The following is a 22,474-nucleotide window of genomic DNA, read 5'->3' as shown; positions in this document are numbered from 1 at the left end:
GGGAAGGGGAGTTTCTGGATCAACACCACCATCTAATGGAGAAAAGCCAAACTGAATGAGGTCCAATCATTGCTCTTACAATACACAAACAGTTTATTCAGCCCATCATTTTGCTGCCAGCTCTTTGAATCCAATTAATCTCAAACTCACCCTGCCCTCTCTCCCAATTGCTCCCCGTAAATGTCAGGCACTCTGAGGCTAAGGTTGCCAAATCTCCTGGAACCTCCAGAAATTGATGTCACTGCTGTGTGCAACCCTGCAGAAAAATCATCAGGACATTAAAAACAACTTTTTTTTCAAATGTTTTTTGAACAGTTCTCTTTGCTGGATATGGAATATTAAAAGTTGGGGTGAGGGAGGGCTGATTGGTGGACAGGCAAGCACCATCCCATTAAGTATTAAGTGTTGCTTTCCAGTTGGTGTAAGAAGGCAGTACATCAGCAGGATGAGTGTGTTGACTGACTAATGGCTGGAGTGTGGGGTCAAGTGATGTGATGAAACTCCAAGAATATGTTTAATCACACTTGGCAACACAATCTTAAAGGTTTTTCCACTCCATGTGATTAAAACATGGAAAGATTCACGGTACGGAAGGAGGCCTGTTCAAATCAGCTGAGAATGGACTGTCCAGCCTATCCCACAATAGGTCTGAACTGACTCTGACCCATCCCATGCCGACACTATAGTTTCTATGAACTCACCAATGCCTCTACTTTCTCAGAAGACCAAGGAAATTTGGCATGTCAGCTACAACTCTCACCAACTTTTTCAGATGCATCATAGAAAGCATTCTTTCTGGTTGTATCACAGCTTGGTATGGCTCCTACTCTGCCCAGGACCACAAGGGATGACAAAGGTTGTGAATTCAGCCCAATCCATACACACACCAGCTCCCATCCACAGACTCTGTCTATACTTCCCGTTGCCTTGACAAAGAAGCCAGCATAATTAAGGACTACATGCATCCTGGTCATTCTCTCTTCCACCTTCTTCCATCAAGAAAAAAATACAAAAGCCTGAGGTAATGTGCCAACCAACTCAAGAATAGCTTCTTCCCTGCTGCTGTCAGACTTTTGAGTGGACTTACCTTGCATTAAGTTGATCTTTCTCTACACCCTAGCTATGACTGTAACACTATATTCTGTACTCTCTCCTTTCCTTCTCTATGAATGGTATGCTTTGTCTGTATAGCGTGCAAGAAACAATACTTTTCATTGTGTCAAGAATAAATCAAATCAAATCAAATCAAATGGAGTGCTGTATTGTCAGGGAGCCCATCTTTCAGATGAGATTTTAAAATCAAGGCCACTTCTAACCATTCAGTGGGTTAGAAAAGTGCAGTGGCACAACGGTTAGGACTGCTGCCTCACAGCACCAGGAACCTGGGTTCAATTCTAGCCTTAGGTGACTGTGTGGAATCTGCATCTTCTTCCTGTGCCTGTGTGAGTTTCCTCCCACACTCTGTGCAAGTTAGGTGGATCAGCTATGCCAGATTGCAACTTAGTTAAGGATATTATCAATCTAGAAAGAGTGCAGAAAAGACTTACTAGGATGCTACCAGGGTTTGATAGTTTGAGTTATAAGGAGGGACTGATTAGACTGGGACTTTTTTCTCTGGAGTGTAGAAGGCTGAGGGGGTGATGTTATAGAGGTCTATAAAATAATGAGGAACAGAGATAAGGTAGATAGTCAACATCTTTCCCCAAAGGTAGGGGAGTCTAAAACTAGAGGGCATAGGTTTAAGGTGAAAGGGGAGAGATACGAAAGGGTCCAGATGAGCAATTTTTTTCACACAGAGCATGCTAAGTGTCTGGAGTGAGCTGCCAGAGGCGGGTACGATTTTGCTTTTTAAAAAGCATTAAGACAGTTACACAGATAAAATGGGTAAAATATGGGACAAATGCAGGCAATTAGGACTAGTTTAGTGGTAAAAACTGGATGGTATGGGCCGAAGGACCTGTTTCCATGCTGTAAACCTTTATGACTCTAGTGTCCCAAAATGTGCAGGTTAGGGGTAAATATGTGGCATTACAGGGGTAGGCCTGGGTAAGGTGTTCTTTGGAGAGTTGGTGCAGACTCGATAGGCCGACTCAATGATGAAAGACCCCATAGTGGTGATTACAAAGCTCTGGTGTCTTAGTATTCACCCTTTGATCAACACCACTAAAACAGATTATCTTGTCATCATCTCATTGCTGTCTGTGGGATCTTGCTGTGCACAAATTGACCACTGTGTTTCCTACGTTACAATAATGACTATACTTCAAAAGTGTTTTGCGGTGGCCTGAGACTGTAAATGCAAGTCCCCTTGTGTTTAAAATAGTCTTTTGAAAGTTAGGATGGAAATTTTTCCCTCCAGTCTTTCAGGCAGCATATTCCAGAACGTCATAGCTTGCTAAAAAAAAATTCCCTTATCCCTCACCCCGCAGTGGTTCATTAATCCATGGGACCAGCTATAGGGAAAGTCACTTCAGCCAAGCAACAGAGAGGGTTAACAAGAAAGCTGCAAAAAATATTAAGTAGACAGAGTGAAGGAAGCAGTCGAGAATGTGGCCAATCTGTAGCCACTCTTTCTCCACCTCCCGTTCTTGGTCATACCGCTCCATGCACTGTTTGATCTCCTCCACCTCCTCAGCGATCTTCCGCAATAACCCCTGTAGAATATTGATCTCGACTGGCCCGGAACTCTTCATCTCGCTGTCTGTAGGGATCAAGAGGTTCATTGGTTTGGACCGTGTGTCCATAGCACTTTCCAAAACATTGAGGGAACCATAAAAGTTGAAGATGGGAGAGGTTTGGTGTGTCTGAGGGGTCAGCTCAGACGAAAGGGCTTTTTTCATTTCCTTTACCTCAACTAATGACAGCTGCCCACCTCCAGAATTAATTCCCTAAGTCTCTCTGCATCTCTCCTCCCAGTCTCCTCCCACACTCCAAAGATGATAAATTGCCCTTTCGTGTCAGGGGGACGAGCAGAGCAAATACATGGGGTTACAGGGATAGGGCCTGGGTGAGATTGTGGTCAGTGCAGACTCGACGAACCGAATAGCTCCCTTCTGCATTGCAGGGATTCTACGATTCTATTTGGGGAGATGGTTCTCATCGAGAGGCCCAGACCAATGACTGCAGGGTTTTGCATTCAAGTCCGACCCCAGCTCCTGATGGAATTTAAATTTAATTAAAAATCAGAATTGAAAATCTGGCCTCGGAAATGGTTACCATGAAACCATTGTCAATTGTCGTGAAAACCTTTAGGGAAGGAAATCTGCTGTCCTCACCCAGTCTAGCCTACATGTGACTCCAGATCCATAACTATGTGGTTGACTTGTAACTGCCCTCTGAAATGACCAAGCAAGCCACTTAATTCAAGGGCAAACCAGGATGGGCAAGCAATGTTGGCTTTGTCAGCGGCACTCACATCCCATGAAAGATTAAGAAAAACACACCACTGTGCTTTGGGTCACCTGTTTGGGTCACCTGTCCTAATATCTCCGTATGCAGCTCCATGCCAACTATCGTTAATAAACTTCCCCAATAAGCTTCACCAGACATTTTATTTTATCAAAGATGCTATATAAATGCAAGCTGTTGTTTTCTATCAACTCATTTCAGGAGAAATATAACTTTACTTTTCCTTGTCTCCTGAGCAGCTGTTACGTGTCAATGTTTTGTCCATCAACTGCTCCCCCAGTGGAAGCATTTTTCATTCCCTGGATCAATACCCCCAAACCCTCTTGTGTTGAGACAGAACAGCAGGAGTGATGGACTGATGAAAGAGGCAGATGTTACCTTGGTCTGTGGTGTTGGCGGCCCGTGGGGAGTGGGATATCTGGTGGTACACTCGCTGTTCTTCTCTCCGCCAGAACAGCTTTGCCCCATAGTTGAGGATGATGGTTCGCATCCAAGCTGGGACAGCCTTCCTCTGCTTGGCATTCTGGTGGATGACATTGATGATGAGAATGGTCTCAAACAAGCTGGTGACCATAAAGGTCAGAGACACCAGAAAAAAGATGCCTGCAACAAGACCGATGAAAACAAGAATATTAAATTGACATAAACATTGCCCTGTCAAATTCCCTTAGAAATTTGTATGTCTCAATAAGATCCCCTCTCATTCTTCTAAGTGGTATTATCATTAGACTATTAATCCAGAAACTCAGCTAACCTTCTCAGGATCCAGGTTGGAATCCCACCATGGCAGATGGTGGTGTTTGAATTCAGTAAAAAATATCTGGAATTAATAATCTACTGATGACCTTGAAAGCATTGTCGATTGTCAGAAAAATCCATCTGGTTCAATAATGTCCTTTAGGGAAGAAAATCTGCCATTCTTACCTGATCTTGCCTACATGTGACTCCAGATCCACAGCAATGTGGTTGATTCTCAACTGCCCTCGGGCAACTGGAGATGGGTAATAAATGCTGGCCCAGCCAGCGATGCCCACGTCCGGAAGGTGAATTTAAAAAAGCCAAAGAATGTAGGTCCAACATGCTCAATCTCTCCTTCTAAGACAATTGGGAAGCTTACACATTCTGAGCCTGAATCATTAATAAATATAACGGCCCAGATCTTGCGAGAAATGGGAATCGCCGTCAGATTGCCATTTGTTCCTACTTTTCTGGGCCACACCAGAACTCCAGAATTCTACCTGGGACTTCCAGCCTGACTACTCCAGAAATCCTTCCCCATAATACCTAATCATCTGGGAAGACAAGCCACACCCCCTTTATAAGGCACTAGCTGTGTGTCCTGGTAAGTAACTGACCGAAAGCTTGTTTGAAATGCTGCAGAGAGGAGGTAAGGGGTAGTATGGCGTGTGAGAAGGGTGTCTGATGGGTGAGGTGGGTAGGGTTGGTAGATGGTTTGAATAAGTGTGTGGCTCAGGGCGCAGTCAGGTCAGGTTGGGAGGGAATGTCAGGTTGTGACTAGTCAGGTCATGTCACGGGGGGGGGGAAGTTGGGGGACAAGGAGGGGATCACTTGTTTAGTTACCCAGGAGTTAGGCTCAGATTTTTCTGTTTAACATTACTTAGCTGTATAACTACACAGCTAAGTAAATCCAAACCATTCGAGGTCTCAGGGAGTGATCATGCCGGTTCGTCTCACCAGTCGATCAGTGTGGCAAGATGGTAAGATCATGAGAGAGGCGAAAAACTGGGATCGTGCCCGGTTTCTATCCTCTTGTGATGATACCAGCACTGGGGCGGCACAGTGGTTAGGAGTGATGCCGCACAGTGCCAGGGACCCAGGTTCAGTTCTGGCCTCGGATGACTGTCTGTATGGAGTTTGCACATTCTCCCCGTGGCTGCATGGGTTTCCTCTGGGTGCTCTGGTTTCCTCCCACATCCAAAGATATGCAGGTTAGCCGATTGGCCATGCTGAATTTACCGTTAGTGTCGGGGGATTAGCAGGTTAAATATGTGGGGTCACAGGTTAGGGCGAGTGTGGGATTGTTGTTGATGCAGCCTCGATGAGCCAAATAGCCTCTTTTTGCGCTATAAGGATTCTATAATTCTATGATTTGTTGACATAATCAGCCTTGTGCGTGGGAAGACCACAAAGCTGGTATTAATATTTATATCTTAATATATGATTGAGACCCAAGGGAGGGGGATAGCGATTGGAAAGAGGGGTGCAATGTCCATGGGCATTGGGAGTGACAATCTCCCAATGCACTATGATGTACTATTGTACATAGTGCATTGGGAAATCAGGCACTTGTGCAATAGCGCCCTCTAGTGATCAACAGCAGGCTTCTCAGTGTGATTAGACTCAGTCCACTCCCCCTCCTACAGAGAACCACACTTTGCCTCATTTTTTTCTCTAAATGTGATAAGGGCCTGAAACTCCCATTTTCATACTTGTTCAGTACTTAGAATTTTTATGGTAAGATTGACCCCTCTGACTTTTGCAGAGGATTCCAGGGAGCAGGGAAATTGACCAATGGAAGTCCAGTCCTCCCTGGCAATCCCATAGAGTCAGTGTGTTCTGTAGGGGATCTTCTAGGTTCCATCCAGACTCCAACTATCTGGAGATCAGAAGATCTGAGCAAATGAAAAGTTGATTCCTCAGCACAGATCATTATGAAACATCATTGGTCATTTCCTGTATGATAAATATGTAAAGGAGAAAGAAATGTTTTATTTTATTTATTCTTGAGACATGAGTGGTGCTCATTGGCCAGCATTTATTGCCCATCCCTAGTTGCTGTTGGAGGACTCTGGAGTCACATGTAGGTCAGACCAGATAAGCACAGCAAATTTCTTCCTTAAAGGACAGTAGTGAACCAGGTGGGTTTTTCCGACAATCGACAATGGTTTCGTGGTCATCAGTAGATTCTTAATTCCAGATATTTTTTATTGAATTGAAATTCCACCACCTGCCTGGGCAAGATTCAAACCCAAGTCCCCAGAAAGTTAGCTGAGTTTCTGGATTAATAGTATAGCAATAATACCACTAGGCCATGAGCAGGGATGAAGGAGAGTAGGAGGAAGTCTGTATTGAGCATAATGGCCTGTCCCTATACAGTCAATTCTGTGTAGTTTTATTTGGAATGTTCTAAGAGGGGATGATGATCATGGAGTGGAGGAGTTGGAACTTACACGGAGGAACAGAAGCTCACATTTAACCAGCCCTACCCAACATGTCAGCCACTACCAGCTGCATGTCTTGGTTGGGAATTGAATTGTGACAAATTATATTTCTGGCTAGGAAATAAAAGAATAAAAGACACCAGTGTTAGGTTTCTGATCTCTAAACTAAAGCTTCGGGTAAAACAGGATGTGAATAAGCAGAAATCCTAAGAGTCCTTTCTCAGTCATTGAGAGTGCTTTCCTTCCCTGGTTACTGAATAGTGGGAGATATTTGTTCAATAAACTTGCACCTGGCAATGTATTATGTGCTTTGTGATTGTGCGTCAGGAATATTATGAATACCTGGTTGTGTGCACACAGAGGTATATTTGCGCGCGCACACACACACACACACACACACACACGAACATAAGAAATAGGAGCAGGAGTAGGCCATCTAGCCCTTCAAGCCTGCCCCGCATTCAATAAGATTATGGCTGATCTGAAGTGGATCAGTTCCACTTTCCCACTTTCTCCCCATAACCCTTAATGCCCCTGTGTATCAGAAACACACACACAGACACACACACACACGACACACACTTAAATATTGATATACAAAAAAAGTTGGAAGTTCAAGTGACAGACACAGATATATAACATACAGCTTTCACTCATTGTTAGAAGTTTGAGTATGTAGCTGATTCTTTGATCAGCGGTTAGTTTTCAGAGAGGATTATTAGGTATATCTGTATGGCACCCAAGAGAGACATCAGTCTGTCTTCATATTCACTGGGTGTGGGCATCACTGGCAAGGCTGGCATTTGTTGCCCATCCCTCATTGCCCTGACAGCAGTTAAGGATTGACCACATTGCTGTGAATCTGGAGTCACATGTAGGCCAGATCAGCTAAGGATGGCAGATTTCCTAGCTTGAAGGACATTAGTGAGCCAGATGGGCTTTCAGAACAACTGCTAGTAGTTTTCATGGCCATCATTACTGGGATTAGCTGCCATGGTGAAATTTGAACGGATGTGCCCAGGGTATATATGCTCGAGTGCATGAGCAAATAATTAAGATACCTATTGGAATTTTATCCTTTATCACAAGATGAATTTACCATAAAAGTAAGAATGTTATACTTCAATTATGCAGGACATTATTGAGACTATTTCTCGAATACTGTGTGCAGTTTTGCCCTCCTTATTTAAGGAAGAGTGTAAGTGCATTGAAGGGAGTTCAGAGGAGGTTTATTAGATCGATATCTGGAATGAATGGGTTGTCTTATGAGGAAAGTTTAGACAAACTGGACTTGTTTCCACTGGAGTTGAGAAGAGTGAGGGGGCGTCTTGATTGAAGTGTATCAAATCCTGAAAGGTCTTAACAGTGTGGATTTGGGAAGGATGTTTCCTCTTGTGGGTGAGTCCAGGACTAGGGGGCACTATTTTAAAATTAGGTGTCAATTTGGACAAAGATTAGGAGAATCTTTTTCTTTCAGAGAGTTATGCGACTTTGGAACTCTCTACTTCAGAAGGAGGTGGAGTTGGGGGTCACTGAATACTTTTAAGTTGGAGGGAGACTGATTATTGTTCAAAGGTTATCAGGGATAGATGGGAATGTAGAATTTGAAACACATGGTAGAGCAGGTTTGAGGGACTGAATGGCCTACTTCTGCTCTTAACAATGAAAGTCCAAGTCTTACCTATCAGTGGAGTGTGGGCTGAGTTACTAGGCAACAAGTCCTTCACAATGATGAGGAACATTGAATACCCCAACATGAGGGTCATCTTAAAGGATGCTCTGTCAAAACTGTGAGTGGGCAGGTAGAAGCTCATGATGTCAGTCACCATTAGGAAGGCACTAGGAATGAGTAGGTTCACAATGTAAAACATCGGCCTTCGTTTTATCATCACCTGCGGGAGGGAGAGGTAAGGAACTGTGAGATTTTGTTCCACTCAGCAAAAACAATACTGAAAGCACAGAAATAAATGACAGCAAGTACAAAAGTTAGTTAAATTCCTGCTTCATACTCTCCAAGTTACAAAGGGGTTTGATCAGGTGGATGTGAAGAAGATGCTTCCACTTGTGGAAGAGGCCGATAGAGTCCCTCATTCACAGTGTTACTAAAACAGCTAGGGGCCAGAAATATACCATAGTCACAAATGAATCCAGTCAGGAATTCAGGACAAACTTGTTTACCCAGAGAGTGGTGAGAAAGTGGAACTCATGACACAGGGAATAGCTGTATTTAAGGAAAAGTTAAATAAACACGAGGGAGAAAGGAGTAAATGAATAGATTGATGGACTGAAGAGGAAGGAGATTGCTGTGAAGCATAAATAGCAGCACGGAGCAGTTAATGTCCTGTCTCTGTGCTGGGAATTCTATGTAACACTGGATGATACTCAATTCTTTGCGTTCTGATACTGACCATTAAGGATTGCAGAAAGGAATAATATTTGTTGCTTTTTTTAAAGTTTTCATTCAGAATGATTCTCTCTTGAAAGTACTGACCCTTGCAGGACTGGGAACCCCTTGTAACCTGCCTCAGTGACCTCCCTTGTGCATGAATCATCACTTAGAAGCTTGCGTTAGAAATTAGGAGAAGGCCATTCAGCCTTTTGACAGGCTATTGAACTGTAGAGGCCTCACAGCAAGGGTCACATCTGGGTCTCAACCAGTGTTCGAACACAACCACTTTCCACCAATAGTAATCAAGAAGAGAAACAAAGGCTGATTTTTTTCTCTCTGCTGTTTAGTAACACTGTGAATGAGGGATTTCAGTTACCCAGTGAGGCCAGGATTTCTCCTTAACGCAGAGATGGTTAAGGGGAGATGTAACAGGTACGCAAAATCATATTGATTTTCAGCAGCGTAAGTAAGAAATGTTTCATTAGGTTGGGAAGCAAGAGAGAAAGAGAGACAGTAAGCAGAGGAGCCAGGATTAAAATAATTGGAAAAAGAGTCAGAAGCAGGATGGGGGAAGTTTTTGTATCTGCACAAACATCTACTCCTTCCAGCGCCATCGCACAGTAGCAGCAGTCTGTACTATCTACAAGATGCACTGCAGAAATTCACCAGACAGCAACTTTCAAACCCATGACTACTTTCATCTCGAAGGACAAGAGCAGCAGATACATGGGAACACCACTACCTGCAAGTTGCCCTACAAGCCACTCACTGTCCTGACTTGGAAATATATCACCATTACTTCGCAGGCACTGGGTCAAAGAATTCTCTCCCTAAAGGCATTGTGGGTTAAGTCACAACATGTGGACCTCAGCAATTCAAGAAGGCAGCTCACCACCACCTTGTCAAGGGCAACTAGGAATGGGCAATAAATGCTGGCCACCCAGCGATGCCCGTGTCCCACTATTGAATAAAAAAGAAGAGTTGTTTTGACCTGGGATGCACTCACTTAAAAGGAGATTCAGTAGCAACTTCTACAAAATAATCGGTTAAACATTTGAAAAATAAGTTTGCAGGACTGTGGGAAAAGAACAGGGAGGATGGGATTAATTTGATAGCTCTTTCAAAGGAACAGTATAGACAAGATGGGTCTCATCTGCAAGATGATTCTGAACCTTGGGCCTGTTGAAGAACCCCAACCCTAAATTACAATCCAGCAGAGACCAGCGCAATACAAGAACTGAACAAAGAGCCTTGATTACTCACTGCCTTTTTGGGCTGTGTGTAGTGAGAGGAGCGAGACAGCGCACAGATTTACCTCCAACAATATGGAACGATAGATTGCCCAATCCCCCATGTAATTCTGTTCATTAGCCTCAATCTGGATCAGCTCCCACTCTCCCTTGCTTGCAAATATTTTCTTGGATTCGGAGGTGATATTCTCTGAGGTCTGTATGAGGTGGAGTTTGACATCCTGGTCTGCAGAGCAAGAGGTTAGGTTATAGTAAAGAAAAACATGCATTTCTGTCGCATCTTTCACAACCTCAGAACATCCCAAAAGCCAAGTTAATTCCTTACCTTTGAAATGTCAAGTTGAATCTTCCCCTACAGTCAAGGGGGAGGCAGGTAAAATACAGTGGGCACTGAGTGAGTGGCAGGAGGGGGTGGGAGGACTGCCCACCCCATGATTTACCCACCCACTCCAAGCTCACCCTCATAATACAGGAGGTGGGCAAAAGCTGAAATCGGTAGCCTGCCTGTTATATTGAAATGGATAATCAAAGGTCAATTAGACTTGTTACCAAGACCATTGGCCCCATTAATATATTGCTGTTATCGTCAATGCTGGAGCTGTAGGATAGACTGGCATGGAGCAAAACAGCTCCAAACCGATGTTGCTTCTGGTGGTGGGGGAATGAAGGTAGAGGGGTGGCGGAGTGGGGGGCGTTGAGGGGTGGGGATCCATCCTTCTGTAATATGCAGCCCATAGTGACTATGGCAGCATAAGAAACATTGAGCACTGAAAACTCCCACCTATAGCATTTTGATAATGACCAGAAAATCAGTTAGTGATGCTGTTAAACAATTGTCCCATCAAACACTCCAGCGCAGGGTTAGACACAGGCTAAAGGTCCCTCTATACTGTCCCCCATCAAACACTCCCAGGCCAGGTACAGCATAAGATTAGATACAGAGTAGAGATCCCTGTACACTATCCCCATCAAACACTCCCAGGACAAGTACAGCATTGGGTTAGATCCAGAATAAAGCTCCTTCTAAACTGTCTCCCATCAAACACTCCCAGGACAGATACAACACAGGGTTAGAAACAGAGTAAAAGCTCCCTTGACACTGTCTCATCAAACGCTCCCAGGAAGGTACAGCACAGGATTAGGTACAGAGTAAAGCTGCTGCTACACTGTCCCCATCAAACACTCTTGGGAAAACATCTTTTAGAAATTTGTTCTTCCATGGGTTGTAGGCATCATTGTCCAGACCAACATTTATTGCCCATCCCTAATTGCCCTTGAATAAGTGTTACATTGGGCCATTTCGGAGTTGACCACACTGCTGTGGGTCTGGAGTTTTGCATACTCCAGACTAGGTAAAGGCGGCAGATATCCTTCTGTTTAGGATATGAGTGAATCAGATATGTTCCAATGACAAACGATGATAGCTTCAAGGAGTCTGTGACTGAGACTAGCTTTAGATCCCAGATTCTATTAATTAAGCATCAACTTCACCATGATGAGACTTGAACCCAGACAGCCAGAGCTTCAGCCCGAGTCTCGAGATTACCAGCCCAGTGACATTACCACTCTGCCACCCAGCATGGGTTAAATACAGAGTAAATTTCCCTCTACTTGTCCCCATTAAATACTCCTTTCCACACAAAAGTCACCCTGGCTCCACCCTGGGAACGACTTCTGAATTTGGTTAGTGCTGTGTGAATCCTGCCCAAGCGTTGAGTTCACCCAATCAATTATGTCAATGGATGTCTGCACACTTACTCCACATTCTTGCTGTAAGGTAAGCAAAATACTGTGGATGCTGGAATCTGGAACATAAATAGAACATGTTGGAAAAACTCAGCAGGCCTGTCAGCACCTGTAGAGAGAGAAACAGGGACCAGAATTCTCTGGCCATTCACACCCCGCTGCCACTGAAAGCAAGGTTGGAGAATTTGGCACTCAGCCAAATCTCTATTCACTGCAGCAGGACTGGAGAATCCCACTGACTAGAAAGGCTGGAAAATTCCAGCCAGAATTAACGTTCAGGTCCATTTGACTCTCCATCAGAACAGCTCAGATGAAAAGACAAAATGACTCGAAACATTTGCTTTCTCTCCTCCCAGGTGCTGCCAGAACCGCTGAGCTTTTCCTGAATTCTCTGTTCTTGTGACTTTAAGTTAAGATGGCTGACATTCAGTTACAAATGTTCCTAATACTGTTGAACTCAGACACCGCTAAAAAACAGTCAATGAATGGTTACCATGAAAGACGATGGGCGAAGCTGTGAGTGGACATTTCTGAATGTCAAAGGGGAAGTACAAAACGTTGAGATTACAGGAGCTGACAATTCTCAGTGGTTTCCCATAGATAACCTGCCCCGTGTGATGTACATACAGGTATGGAGTGTCAGGTGATTTATCCTCGTCAACCCTGTTTCAAAACAGAACAAATTAAACCTATTAACTTCTTGCTTTTTCTGTCAGTTTTTTTTTAAACATGCACATAGAATCTCTATAGTACAAAAAGAGGCCATTCGGCCCTTTAAGCCTGTACCACCACAATCCCTCCCAGGCCCTATTCCCATAAGCACACACACTTACCCTGCTTATCCCCTAACACTAGGGTCAATTTAGAATGGTAAAAAGTCTGACAACACCAGGTTTTAGTCCAACCTATTTGTTTGATAATATACTCACAAGCTTTCGGGGTTAGCCCCTTCGTCAGGTGATTCACCTGACGAAGGGGCTAACCCCGAAAGCTTGTGAGTATATTATCAAATAAATAGGTTGGACTAAAACCTGGTGTTGTCAGACTTTTTACTGTGTTTACGCCAGTCCAACGCCGGCATACCCACAATTTAGAATGGCCAGTGAACTTAACCAGCACATCTTTGGGCTGTGGGAGGAAACCCGGGCACCCAGAGGAAACCCACGCAGACACAGGGAGAATGTGCAAACTCCACACCCCAACCAGGAATCAAACCTGCATCTCTGGTGCTGTGAGGCAGCAGTGCTAACCACTATGCCACTATGCCGCCCATCAGAAAAATGGAAAGGAATCTATGCTTTTAAATTAATGAGAGGGTAGTTAAGTGTCAGCCCATGCTCTGCAGATAGAACTCTCGTGGTCCTGAATCGGAAGGTCATAAGTTCAAGCCCCATTCCAGGCATTTGAGCAGATAGTTCAGGCTGACATTCCCAGTGCTGCACTGACAGAATTGTTGTCTTCCAGATGAAACCTTGAACCAAGGTCATTTTAAGAACACTGAGTGGAATGTTAGTTTTACATAAGCTTAGTGACTTTCAGTAGTGGGTCCGGCTAAAATTGCCCCGATTGAATGAACGAGCCAAATCTTTTGAGGAGCAGCAGTCGCCATCAGATCACTGCCCTGCATCCTTTGTATTAACCAACAACAGAGCTTCTGGCCCAGACTTCCAAACCAGGCCTTCTCCGAAATGTGGAGCGTATCTGTTCTCCAAGTCCTTCCTTGTGGTGCAGGATCCTAGGGGAGATTCCAAGCCACACCTTTGTGTAATTTTGATAAGCCTTCATTCAGTAACACAGTGAAAAGCCTTAGGACATTTAAATAGTTTCTCACTGTGTTAGCAAATGAGTGTGAGGTAAGCAGGGAAGTGACTAAGGTGCGAGCCAGAAGATGATCTTGTGGTAGTATTGTCACAAGATGAGTGATCCAGAAACCTAGGTAAAGCTCTGGGGACCCGGGTTCAAATCCCACCATGACAGATGGTGAAATTTGAATTCACTAAAAATCTGAATTAAAAGTCCAGATGACCATGAAATCATTGTTGACTGACGTAAAAACCTGTCTATTTCACTAATGTGCTTTAGGGAAAGAAATCTGCTGTCTTTGCCTGGTCTGGCCTCCATGTGACACCAGAACCACAGCAATGTGGTTGACACTTAACTGCCCTCTGAAATGAGCAAGTAAGCCACTCAGTTCAAGGGCAATTAGGGATGTGCAATAAATGCCGACCCAGCCAGCGAAGCCCACATTCCATGAGTGGATAAAAAGAAGATAGGGTGCCAGGGTGGGTAGGGTAACAGGATGGGAAATAGCAGGGTGCTGGGTAGGCAGTGGGAAGGCTGCTTTCTGGATTTAATGTACCTACTTGCCTTCAATGTACTGGCGGGAGGGCAATAAAATGTGTGTCTTCTTGTGGAAGAATGGGAAGATCTTATTTGTCTAGTGAGGTATGTATGCATGTGTTTGTGTGTATCAATAAGACTCAAACCAGAAGTGACAACCCCAATGTTGGAAAGAAGGGACAGCATTCCCACAGTGTAGGAAGTGACAGAGTGGCAAGTGAACCTTACAGGCAGGTGATATGCTCAGAGTGAGGCCTCGAGCTGAAAGCCAACATGCAAAACCTTAGTCACGGCTGTGCCTGATAAGAGGGTAATGTGCTAGTCTTCACTTACATCTCAATGATGAGGGTGTCAGGAAGCCACAGCATCTCCGTCGGCAGAGCTACCAAGTCTTTCCCACTAAAATCTGATGGGTCCCAAATCAGGAACTCATGAAACCAACTCTGCAAGAGAAAGCAGATGTCTTTTTACAACCTGCAGTAATGGGGAAAAAAAAACCACTGCCTCGCACCCCCCCCTGCTGCCCCCCAGAGCAGAAATCAATAAGAATCTGGAATTTTCCCCCTCCCCCAACCCACCTCCCCCATCAACCCCCCCCAAACCCCCCTCCCCCACCAAGACCCCAAAACCCCTCCCTCCTCATCAACCCTCTCAAACACTCCTCTCCATCAACTTCCCCAACCCGTTTCCCCATCAACCCCCCAAACCCCCTCCCCATCAACCCCCCAAACCCTCCTTCCCCATCAACCCCTCAAACCTTCCTTCATCAATCCCCCATATCTCCCCCTCCCCATCAGCCTCCCCAAACCCCCCATCAACCCCTCCCTCCTCATCAACCTTCCCAAACCTCCTCTTCCCTCATCAATCTCCCCAAACACCCCTGCCCATCAAACTCCCCTCCTGATCAACCTCCTCAAGTTTCCCCCTCCCCATTACCCTCCCAACCCTCCTCCCCATCAACCTTCCCAAACCTCCGCCTCCCTGATCAATCCCTCCAAACACCCCCATCTACCTCCTCCTCCCCATCAACCTCCCCAAGCCTCCTTCCCCATCAACATTGCCAACTGCTGCTCCCCCATCAATCCCGTTCCCCATCAATCCCCCTCCCAATCAACCACACCAAACCCACCCTCCCCCTTCAACATCCTCAACTCCCACCCCTTCATCAACCCCCCAATCAACCCCTCAGACCGCCCTTCTCTAACCCCTCCCTCCCCATCAACCTGTTAAGCACCTCCAACAGAGATAAGAAATATTGATAAAAGTACAAAAAAATCTTCAATCCTTTTTTCTCTCTCGCAATGCAAACTTTTCTACTCTCTCTTAATTTCATTTTCTGTCTCTCATTTAATTATGAATTCACCATTCTGATTGAAACTTCCTGGTTCAGACTTTGAGCAGATCATTTCACAATCCTTATAGAATCAGTACATTACAGAGGGAGGCCATTCAGTCCATCAAGTCTGCACCAACTATCTGACAGAGCATCTTACTCAAGCCAGACCCTGCCATATTCCTGTAATCCCAAGCATTCACTCCGCTAATCCCCTAACCTACACACCTTGGGACACTGAGGGGAAAGTTACCATGGCCAAGCCCCTCACCTGCACATCTTTGGACTGTGGGAGGAAACCGAAGCACCTGGAGGAAACCCAGGCAGACATGGGGAGAACATGCAGACTCTGCACAGGCGGTGACCCAAGGCCAGAATTGAACCAGGTCCCTGATGCTGTGAGGCAGCTGTGCTAACCACTGTGCCACTGTGCCGCTACTTCAATCTGGTTGGTTAAAGAAATCCACAGCTGTTCACTCAGCTGCCAGACATTAAGGACACTACATTATTTCCATTTCCCACTTCCAGCAACTTGCAACATAAAATATAATGAGACCGATTGGTTTACAATCAAGTCTAGCTAATGGTGAGTCCTGCTCATTGGTTGGCTGAAGCAAATTCTGAATCAACTCCATCTTTTTACAAACTGAAGTCATCCCTTGGTGTTTTTCAGCTAATGAAGAGTTTTGAATTGCATTCATTGCCATGAAGCAGGAAACCAATTGATGCACAGCAAGCTCCCACAAACAGCGGTGGGATCATAACCAGGTCATTTGTTATTGCCCTGGAAATCCTGCTCGTCTTCGAAATAGTACCATGAGGGTCTTTGAAATCCATTCAAGAGTTGGGGGGGACCTTTAGTCTAACATCTCATTATAAAGCTACCTCAGAAATTAGGAGTGTCACTCCATGTACACACTCAAGGGAATGGAATACGTCAACAAAACAAAGGAGATTGTCATCAACTTCAGGAAGCATGAAGGAGAACATGCCCCTGTCTACATCAATGGGGATGAAGTAGAAAGGGTCAAGAGCTTTAAGCTTTTAGATGTCCAGATCACCAACAACTTATCCTGGTCCCCCCATAGTTAAGAAAGCCCACCAATACTTCTACTTTCTTAGAAGACTGAGGAAATTTGGGATGTCAGCTACGACTCTCACCAACTGTTACAGATGCACCATAGAAACCATTCTTTCTGGTTGTATAACAGCTTGGTATGGACTCCTGTTCTGCCCAAGACCACAAGAAACTACAAAAGGTCCTGAATGTAACCAAACCATCATGCAAACCAGCCTCTCGTCCATTGACTCTGTCTACACTTCCTGCTGCCTCAACAAAGCAGCCAGCATAATTAAGGACCCCATGCACCCCGGACATTCTCTCTTCCACCAGGAAAAAGATACAAACCTCTGAGGTCACTTACCAACCAACTCAAGAATAGCTACTTCACTGCTGCTGCCAGACTGTTGAATGGACCTACCTGGCATTAAGGTGATCTTTCTCTACACCGTAGCTATGACTGTAATACCACATTCTGCACTGTCTCGTTTCCCTCCTTATGAATGGTATGCTTCGTCTGTCAAGCGCACAAGAAACAATATTTTTCACTGTATGTTAATACATGGCACAATAATAAAATCAATTCAAGGTGCTGGAGTGAGACTGGAACCCATACAAAAAACCTTCAAGTATTAAAAGCAAGCATGCTCAATCCTCAACTAAAATCACAAAGAAAATCATGATTATCTGGTGATTATCACACTGTTATTTGTGAGAACCTGCTGTGCACTGATTGGCTGCATTACAACAGTGACCACATGTCAAAAATTACATAACCAAATACTTTGGGATCATACAAATTAGGAGCAGGAGTAGGCCACTCATCCTTTTGAACCTGTCTCATCATTCGATAAGACCATGGCTGATCTGATTGTAACCTCGACCCCATAATCTTGAGGCCATGAAAGGTGCTATATAAATGTAAGACTTTGAATTTTTACCCAAACTCAATCACTCACCTGTTCCATCCAGATGTAGGTCGTCAGAATTTCTTGTTTCTCATCCTAGAAGTGAGAGTAAAATGAGGATCATGAGCATTTAACATCTGAAAACTTTAGCCAAAGCCTGTCTGAAATGTTAGAGCGCAGGTTTCAAATGTCTCCATACCAGGCCCAGTATCGCGTGGAGATAAATGGTGATGTTGATATCCAGTGTTTGGCTGAAATTCTTCACCGGGCGAAAGGCTCTGTTTTCAAAAACTTCAGCGAACATTTTTATAAAGCGAGCTCCGTCTGAATCAGAGAGGCTGAGATGGGAAAAGTGAACTGGAAATGGAAAGAAGCTGAATTGACTTTACAACAACTCATCAGAGACGCAATAGAACCAGAGAGGAGGTGTGGAGAAAGATTATTCATGCCACAAATTAAAACATAAGAACAAAAGAAATAGGAGCAGGAGTAAGCCATCTAGCTCTTCGAGCCTGCCCCGCCATTCAATAAGATCATGGCTGCTCTGAAGTGGATTAGTTCCACTTTCCCGCTTTCTCCCCATAACCCTTAATTCCCTTGTCTATCAGAAACCTATCTACCCGTGACTTAAATATATTCAATGAGGTAGCCTCCACCACTTCAACGGGCAGAGAATTCCAGAGATTCACCACCCTTTGAGTGAAGAAGTTCCTCCTCAGCTCCGTTCTAAACTGTCCCCCCCCTCTTATTTTGAGGTTGTGCCCTCTAGTTCTGTTTTCCATTCTAAGTGGGAAGATTCTCTCTACCTCTACCCTATCTAGCCACTTCATTATAAGAACATAAGAAATAGGAGCAGGAGTAGGCCATCTAGCCCTTCAAGCCTGCCCCGCCATTCAATAAGATCATGGCTGATTTGAAGTGGATCAGTTCCACTTTCCCGCTTTCTCCCTATAACCCTTAACTCCCCTGTCTATCAGAAATCTATCTACCCGTGACTTAAATATATTCAGCGAGGTAGCCTCCACCACTTCAACGGGCAGAGAATTCCAGAGATTCACCACCCTTTGAGTGAAGAAGTTCCTCCTCAACTCCGATCAAAACTGTCCCCCCCCACTTATTTTGAGACTGTGCCCTCTAGTCCCGCTATCCTTTCTAAGCGGGAAGAATCTCTCTACCTCAACCCTATCTATCCCCTTCATTATCTTATATGTCTCTATAAGAACCCCTCTCAGCCTTCTAAACTCCAACGAGTACAAACCCAGTCTATTCAATCTCTTTTCATAGGCTAACCCCCTCATCTCCGGTATCAGCCTAGTGAACCTTCTCTGCACTCCCTCCAAGGCCAATATATCCTTCCGCAAGTGCGGCGGCCAAAACTGCACACAGTACTCCAGCGGTGGCCTCACCAGTACCCTGTACAGTTGCAGCAAGACCTCCCTGCTTTTATATTCTATCTCCCTCGTTATAAAGGCCAACTTTCCATTCGCCTTCTTGATCACCTGCTGCACCTGCAGACTGGGTTTTTGCGACTCGTGCACAAGGACCCCCAGGTCCCTCTGCACCGTAGCATGCTGCAACTTTTCGCCTTTTAAATAATAATCCCTCCAACTATTATTTCTACCAAAGTGGCTAACTTCACATTTGCTGACATTGTACTCCATCTGCCAGGTCCTCGCCCACTCGCTCAGCCTATCCAGATCTCTCTGCAGACTTTCCACACCCTCCACGCAATTTGCTTTTCCACTCATCTTCATGTCATCAGCAAATTTCATCACCCTACACTCAGCCCCCTCCTCCAGATCATCAATGTAAATAATAAACAGTTGAGGCCCCAGCACTGATCCCTGCGGCACTCCACTAGTCACCAAATGCCAACCAGAATAGCACCCATTGATTCCAACTCTCTGCTTCCTATAAGACAACCAATCCTCTATCTACGCTAACACCTTACCCCCAACTCCATTCACCCTAACCTTTTGCAGCAACCTTTTGTGAGGCACCTTATCAAACGCCTTTTGGAAATCTAAAAACACCACATCCACTGGTTCCCCTCTGTCTATCTTGTAAGTCTCTATAAGATCCCCCCTCAACCTTCTTAACTCTAACGAGTACAGGCCCAATTAACCTGCATTTGACTGCCTTGTGAGATTGGTGAAGATTGGACAGAGACGAGGAGGAACTTCTTCTCTCAGAGGGTAGTGAATCTGTGGAATTCTTTACACCGAGGGCTGTAGAGGCTGGGTTGTTAAGTATGTTCAAGTTGACATAGATTTTTAATCAGTAAGGGAATCAAGGGTTATGAGGCTAAGGTGGGAAAATGGATTTGAGGATTACCACACCAAATCAGTCATGAGATCATTGAATGGCAGAGCAGACTCGATGGATTGAATGGCTACATCTATTCCTGCATCTTATGATCTAATGGTAAGCATAAGAAATAAAAGCAGAGTAGGCCATTCAGCCCTTCAAGTCTTTTCCACCATTCACTAAGATCATTACTAATCTTCTATCTCAACTCCAATTTCCCACCCTAAATCCCTATCCCTTATACCCTTAGTGACAAAAAAACTATCAACCTCTGCCTTCAGACATATTCAACCACTAAACATTCACAGTCTGAATTCTCCAACCTTGCCTGTGGCTGGGATTCTCCGGTCCCGCTGCAGTGAATGGAGATTTGACTGAGCACCAAATTCTCCATTCTTGCCGGCTGCAGCGATAGGGTGTACAAGACCAGAGAATTCCAGCCCACACCTCTCAAGGGCAGAGAATTTCAAGATTCACAACTTTGCAAGCTGATTCAATAGTAACATTCAAAAAGACATTGAATAAATAGTTTGAAATATAAACATTTGAGAGCTATGGGGACAGTGGGACTAAACTTTTTAAAATTTATTTGTTCATGGGATGTGGGCGATCCCTTATTGCCCTTGAGAAGGTGGTGGGAAACTACCTCCTTGAATACTGCAGTCCATCTGGTGTAGGTACACTCACTGTGCTGTTTGGAAGAGAATTCCAGGATGTTGACCCAGGGACAGTGAAGGAACGGCAATATATTTCCAAGTCAGGAAGTTGAGAGACTTGGAGAGGAAGTTGCAGTTGGTGTATTACTGAATAACTCTTCCAAAGAGTTGGCAGACGCACAGCAGGCTGAATGGTTTTCTGCACAGTTGTAATGTCCTAACTATGTTAGGAGTTGTGGGTTTTAAAGATGTGGTTTGCACATGTAGATTCAAAGTAACACATAACTGGTTTATTGAAAGAGTTGTTCTCTGTACAGAGCACAAACTGAAACTAAAAGCAGGAGCCTTTGAAACACCCCAATGACATCACCATCAAATCATGTAACCAGCTCTTAAAACAATCATGCAACTATTTAAATATACAACAGAAGTTGTTTTATGAAAACCTATATTTCCTCAGTTTCTCAAACACACATGACCTTGCCTGGTGTGGTGTGTGAGTGAATCACTTTACTGATGATCAAGAGTAGACCGATTTGGCGGAAATTGGATTTGTCCTGCTGCTTTTTGAATACAGGACATATCTGGGCAGTTTTCCACATTGCTGGGTAAATATCAGTGTTATAACTGTACTGGAACAGCTTGGCTATGGGTTCGGCAAGTTCTAGAGCACAAATCTTCAGTACTATTGCTGGAATATTGTCAAACTAATCCCACTGCTCCACTGTCTCGCCCCATAGCCCAGTATCAGCACTGGTCAACTAATCCTACTGACCAGCTCTCTTCCTGTAGCCCAGTATCAATGTCAAACTAATCCCACCATCCTGCCCTCTTCCCATTGCCCAGTATCAATGCCAAACTAATCCCACCATCCTGCCCTCTTCCCATTGCCCAGTATCAAACCTCAAACTAATCCCAATGCCCCATAATCTCTCCATAGCCCAGTAACAATCCTAAACTATTCCCACTGCCCTGTACTCTCCCCATAGCTCAATATCAATCCTCAAACTGATCCCACTGTCCTGCTCTCTCCCCATAGCCCAGTATCAATCCCAAACTAATTCCACTGCCCCGCTCTTTTCCTATAGACCAGTATCAATCCCAAACTAATCCTACAGTCCTGCTCTCTCTCCATAGCCTAGTATCACTCCCCAAGCTAATCCACTGCCCCACTCTTTTCCCATAGCTCAGTATCAATCCTAAACTAATCCCATTATCCCGCTCTCTCCTATTAGCCCAGTATTAATCCCAAACGAATCCCATCTCCCCATGCTCTCCCCATTAATTTATTCTCTTTACAATGTTAAATTGGTTGATCACTGATTCTCCAACCAGAGGAAATCTCCTCTCTCTATTCACTCTACTGAAGAAAATCTTTTATTTGATTTGTAAAACTTTGATTAAATCTTCTTTTAGTCTTCCCTGTTCCCATGGAAATATTCATGCATTTTGAGAGATGTGAGTTCTTACCCTGAAACAAGCAGATGAACATTATGGAGAGGATGAAGGAGCTCTGAGGAGCGCTGAGGCTGAAACCAAAGGAGCTGCCGAGAGCCATTCCTTACCAACTGCGGCAACAGCTCAAAGGCACATTTTATAATACTGCATCCCCATGGTTACTGGACTAGCTCTGTCCAATTAACCCATTCACACCTGTTTCTCTGGTGAGAATTCCTGTGTCCCTCCTCAGGCAGTATTATTGAATTGTTAAAAGCAGAGTCATAACATTTAACCTTGTAGGGGGTGGCACGGTGGCACATTGGTTAGCAGTGCTGCCTCACAATGCCAGGAATCCGCGTTCAATTCCAGCCTCGGGTCACTGTCGATGTGGAGTCTGCACATTCTCCCCGTGTCAGCTTGAGTTTCTTCCAAGTGCTCTGGTTGCCCTCCATAAT

At 44.6% G+C, this 22,474-nt stretch overlaps 1 protein-coding gene across 1 annotated transcript; it reads right to left on the bottom strand.

The window, feature by feature from the left end:
- Window positions 1-2,465: 2,465 nt before the first annotated feature.
- LOC145341273 (5-hydroxytryptamine receptor 3A-like) lies at window positions 2,466-22,137 on the bottom strand. The gene is made up of 9 exons (XM_080186198.1): window positions 22,050-22,137; window positions 17,816-17,973; window positions 17,668-17,712; window positions 14,649-14,758; window positions 12,469-12,638; window positions 10,295-10,455; window positions 8,272-8,482; window positions 3,787-4,011; window positions 2,466-2,701 (listed from the first exon to the last, which is right to left on the bottom strand). The coding sequence occupies exons 1-9, from the start codon at window positions 22,135-22,137 to the stop codon at window positions 2,466-2,468; spliced, it is 1,404 nt and encodes a 467-aa protein (XP_080042324.1).
- Window positions 22,138-22,474: the final 337 nt, after the last annotated feature.

Source organism: Carcharhinus amblyrhynchos, chromosome 3 (genome assembly GCF_965287045.1).
Source record: "Carcharhinus amblyrhynchos chromosome 3, sCarAmb.v2.hapA, whole genome shotgun sequence".
Classification (NCBI taxonomy): domain Eukaryota; kingdom Metazoa; phylum Chordata; class Chondrichthyes; order Carcharhiniformes; family Carcharhinidae; genus Carcharhinus; species Carcharhinus amblyrhynchos.
The sequence above is the reverse complement of the archived record's forward strand: the minus strand, read 5'-3'. Positions and strand labels throughout refer to the sequence as shown.

Coding starts and splice junctions, on each gene's coding strand:
- LOC145341273 (XM_080186198.1), bottom strand. CDS start 22,137: ATGGCTCTCGGCAGCTCCTTTGGTTTCAGCCTCAGCGCTCCTCAGAGC. Junction 17,974..22,049: donor GTTCATCTGCTTGTTTCAGG/GTAAGAACTCAC, acceptor TTCCATTTCCAG/TTCACTTTTCCCATCTCAGC. Junction 17,713..17,815: donor TCCACGCGATACTGGGCCTG/GTATGGAGACAT, acceptor TCTCACTTCTAG/GATGAGAAACAAGAAATTCT.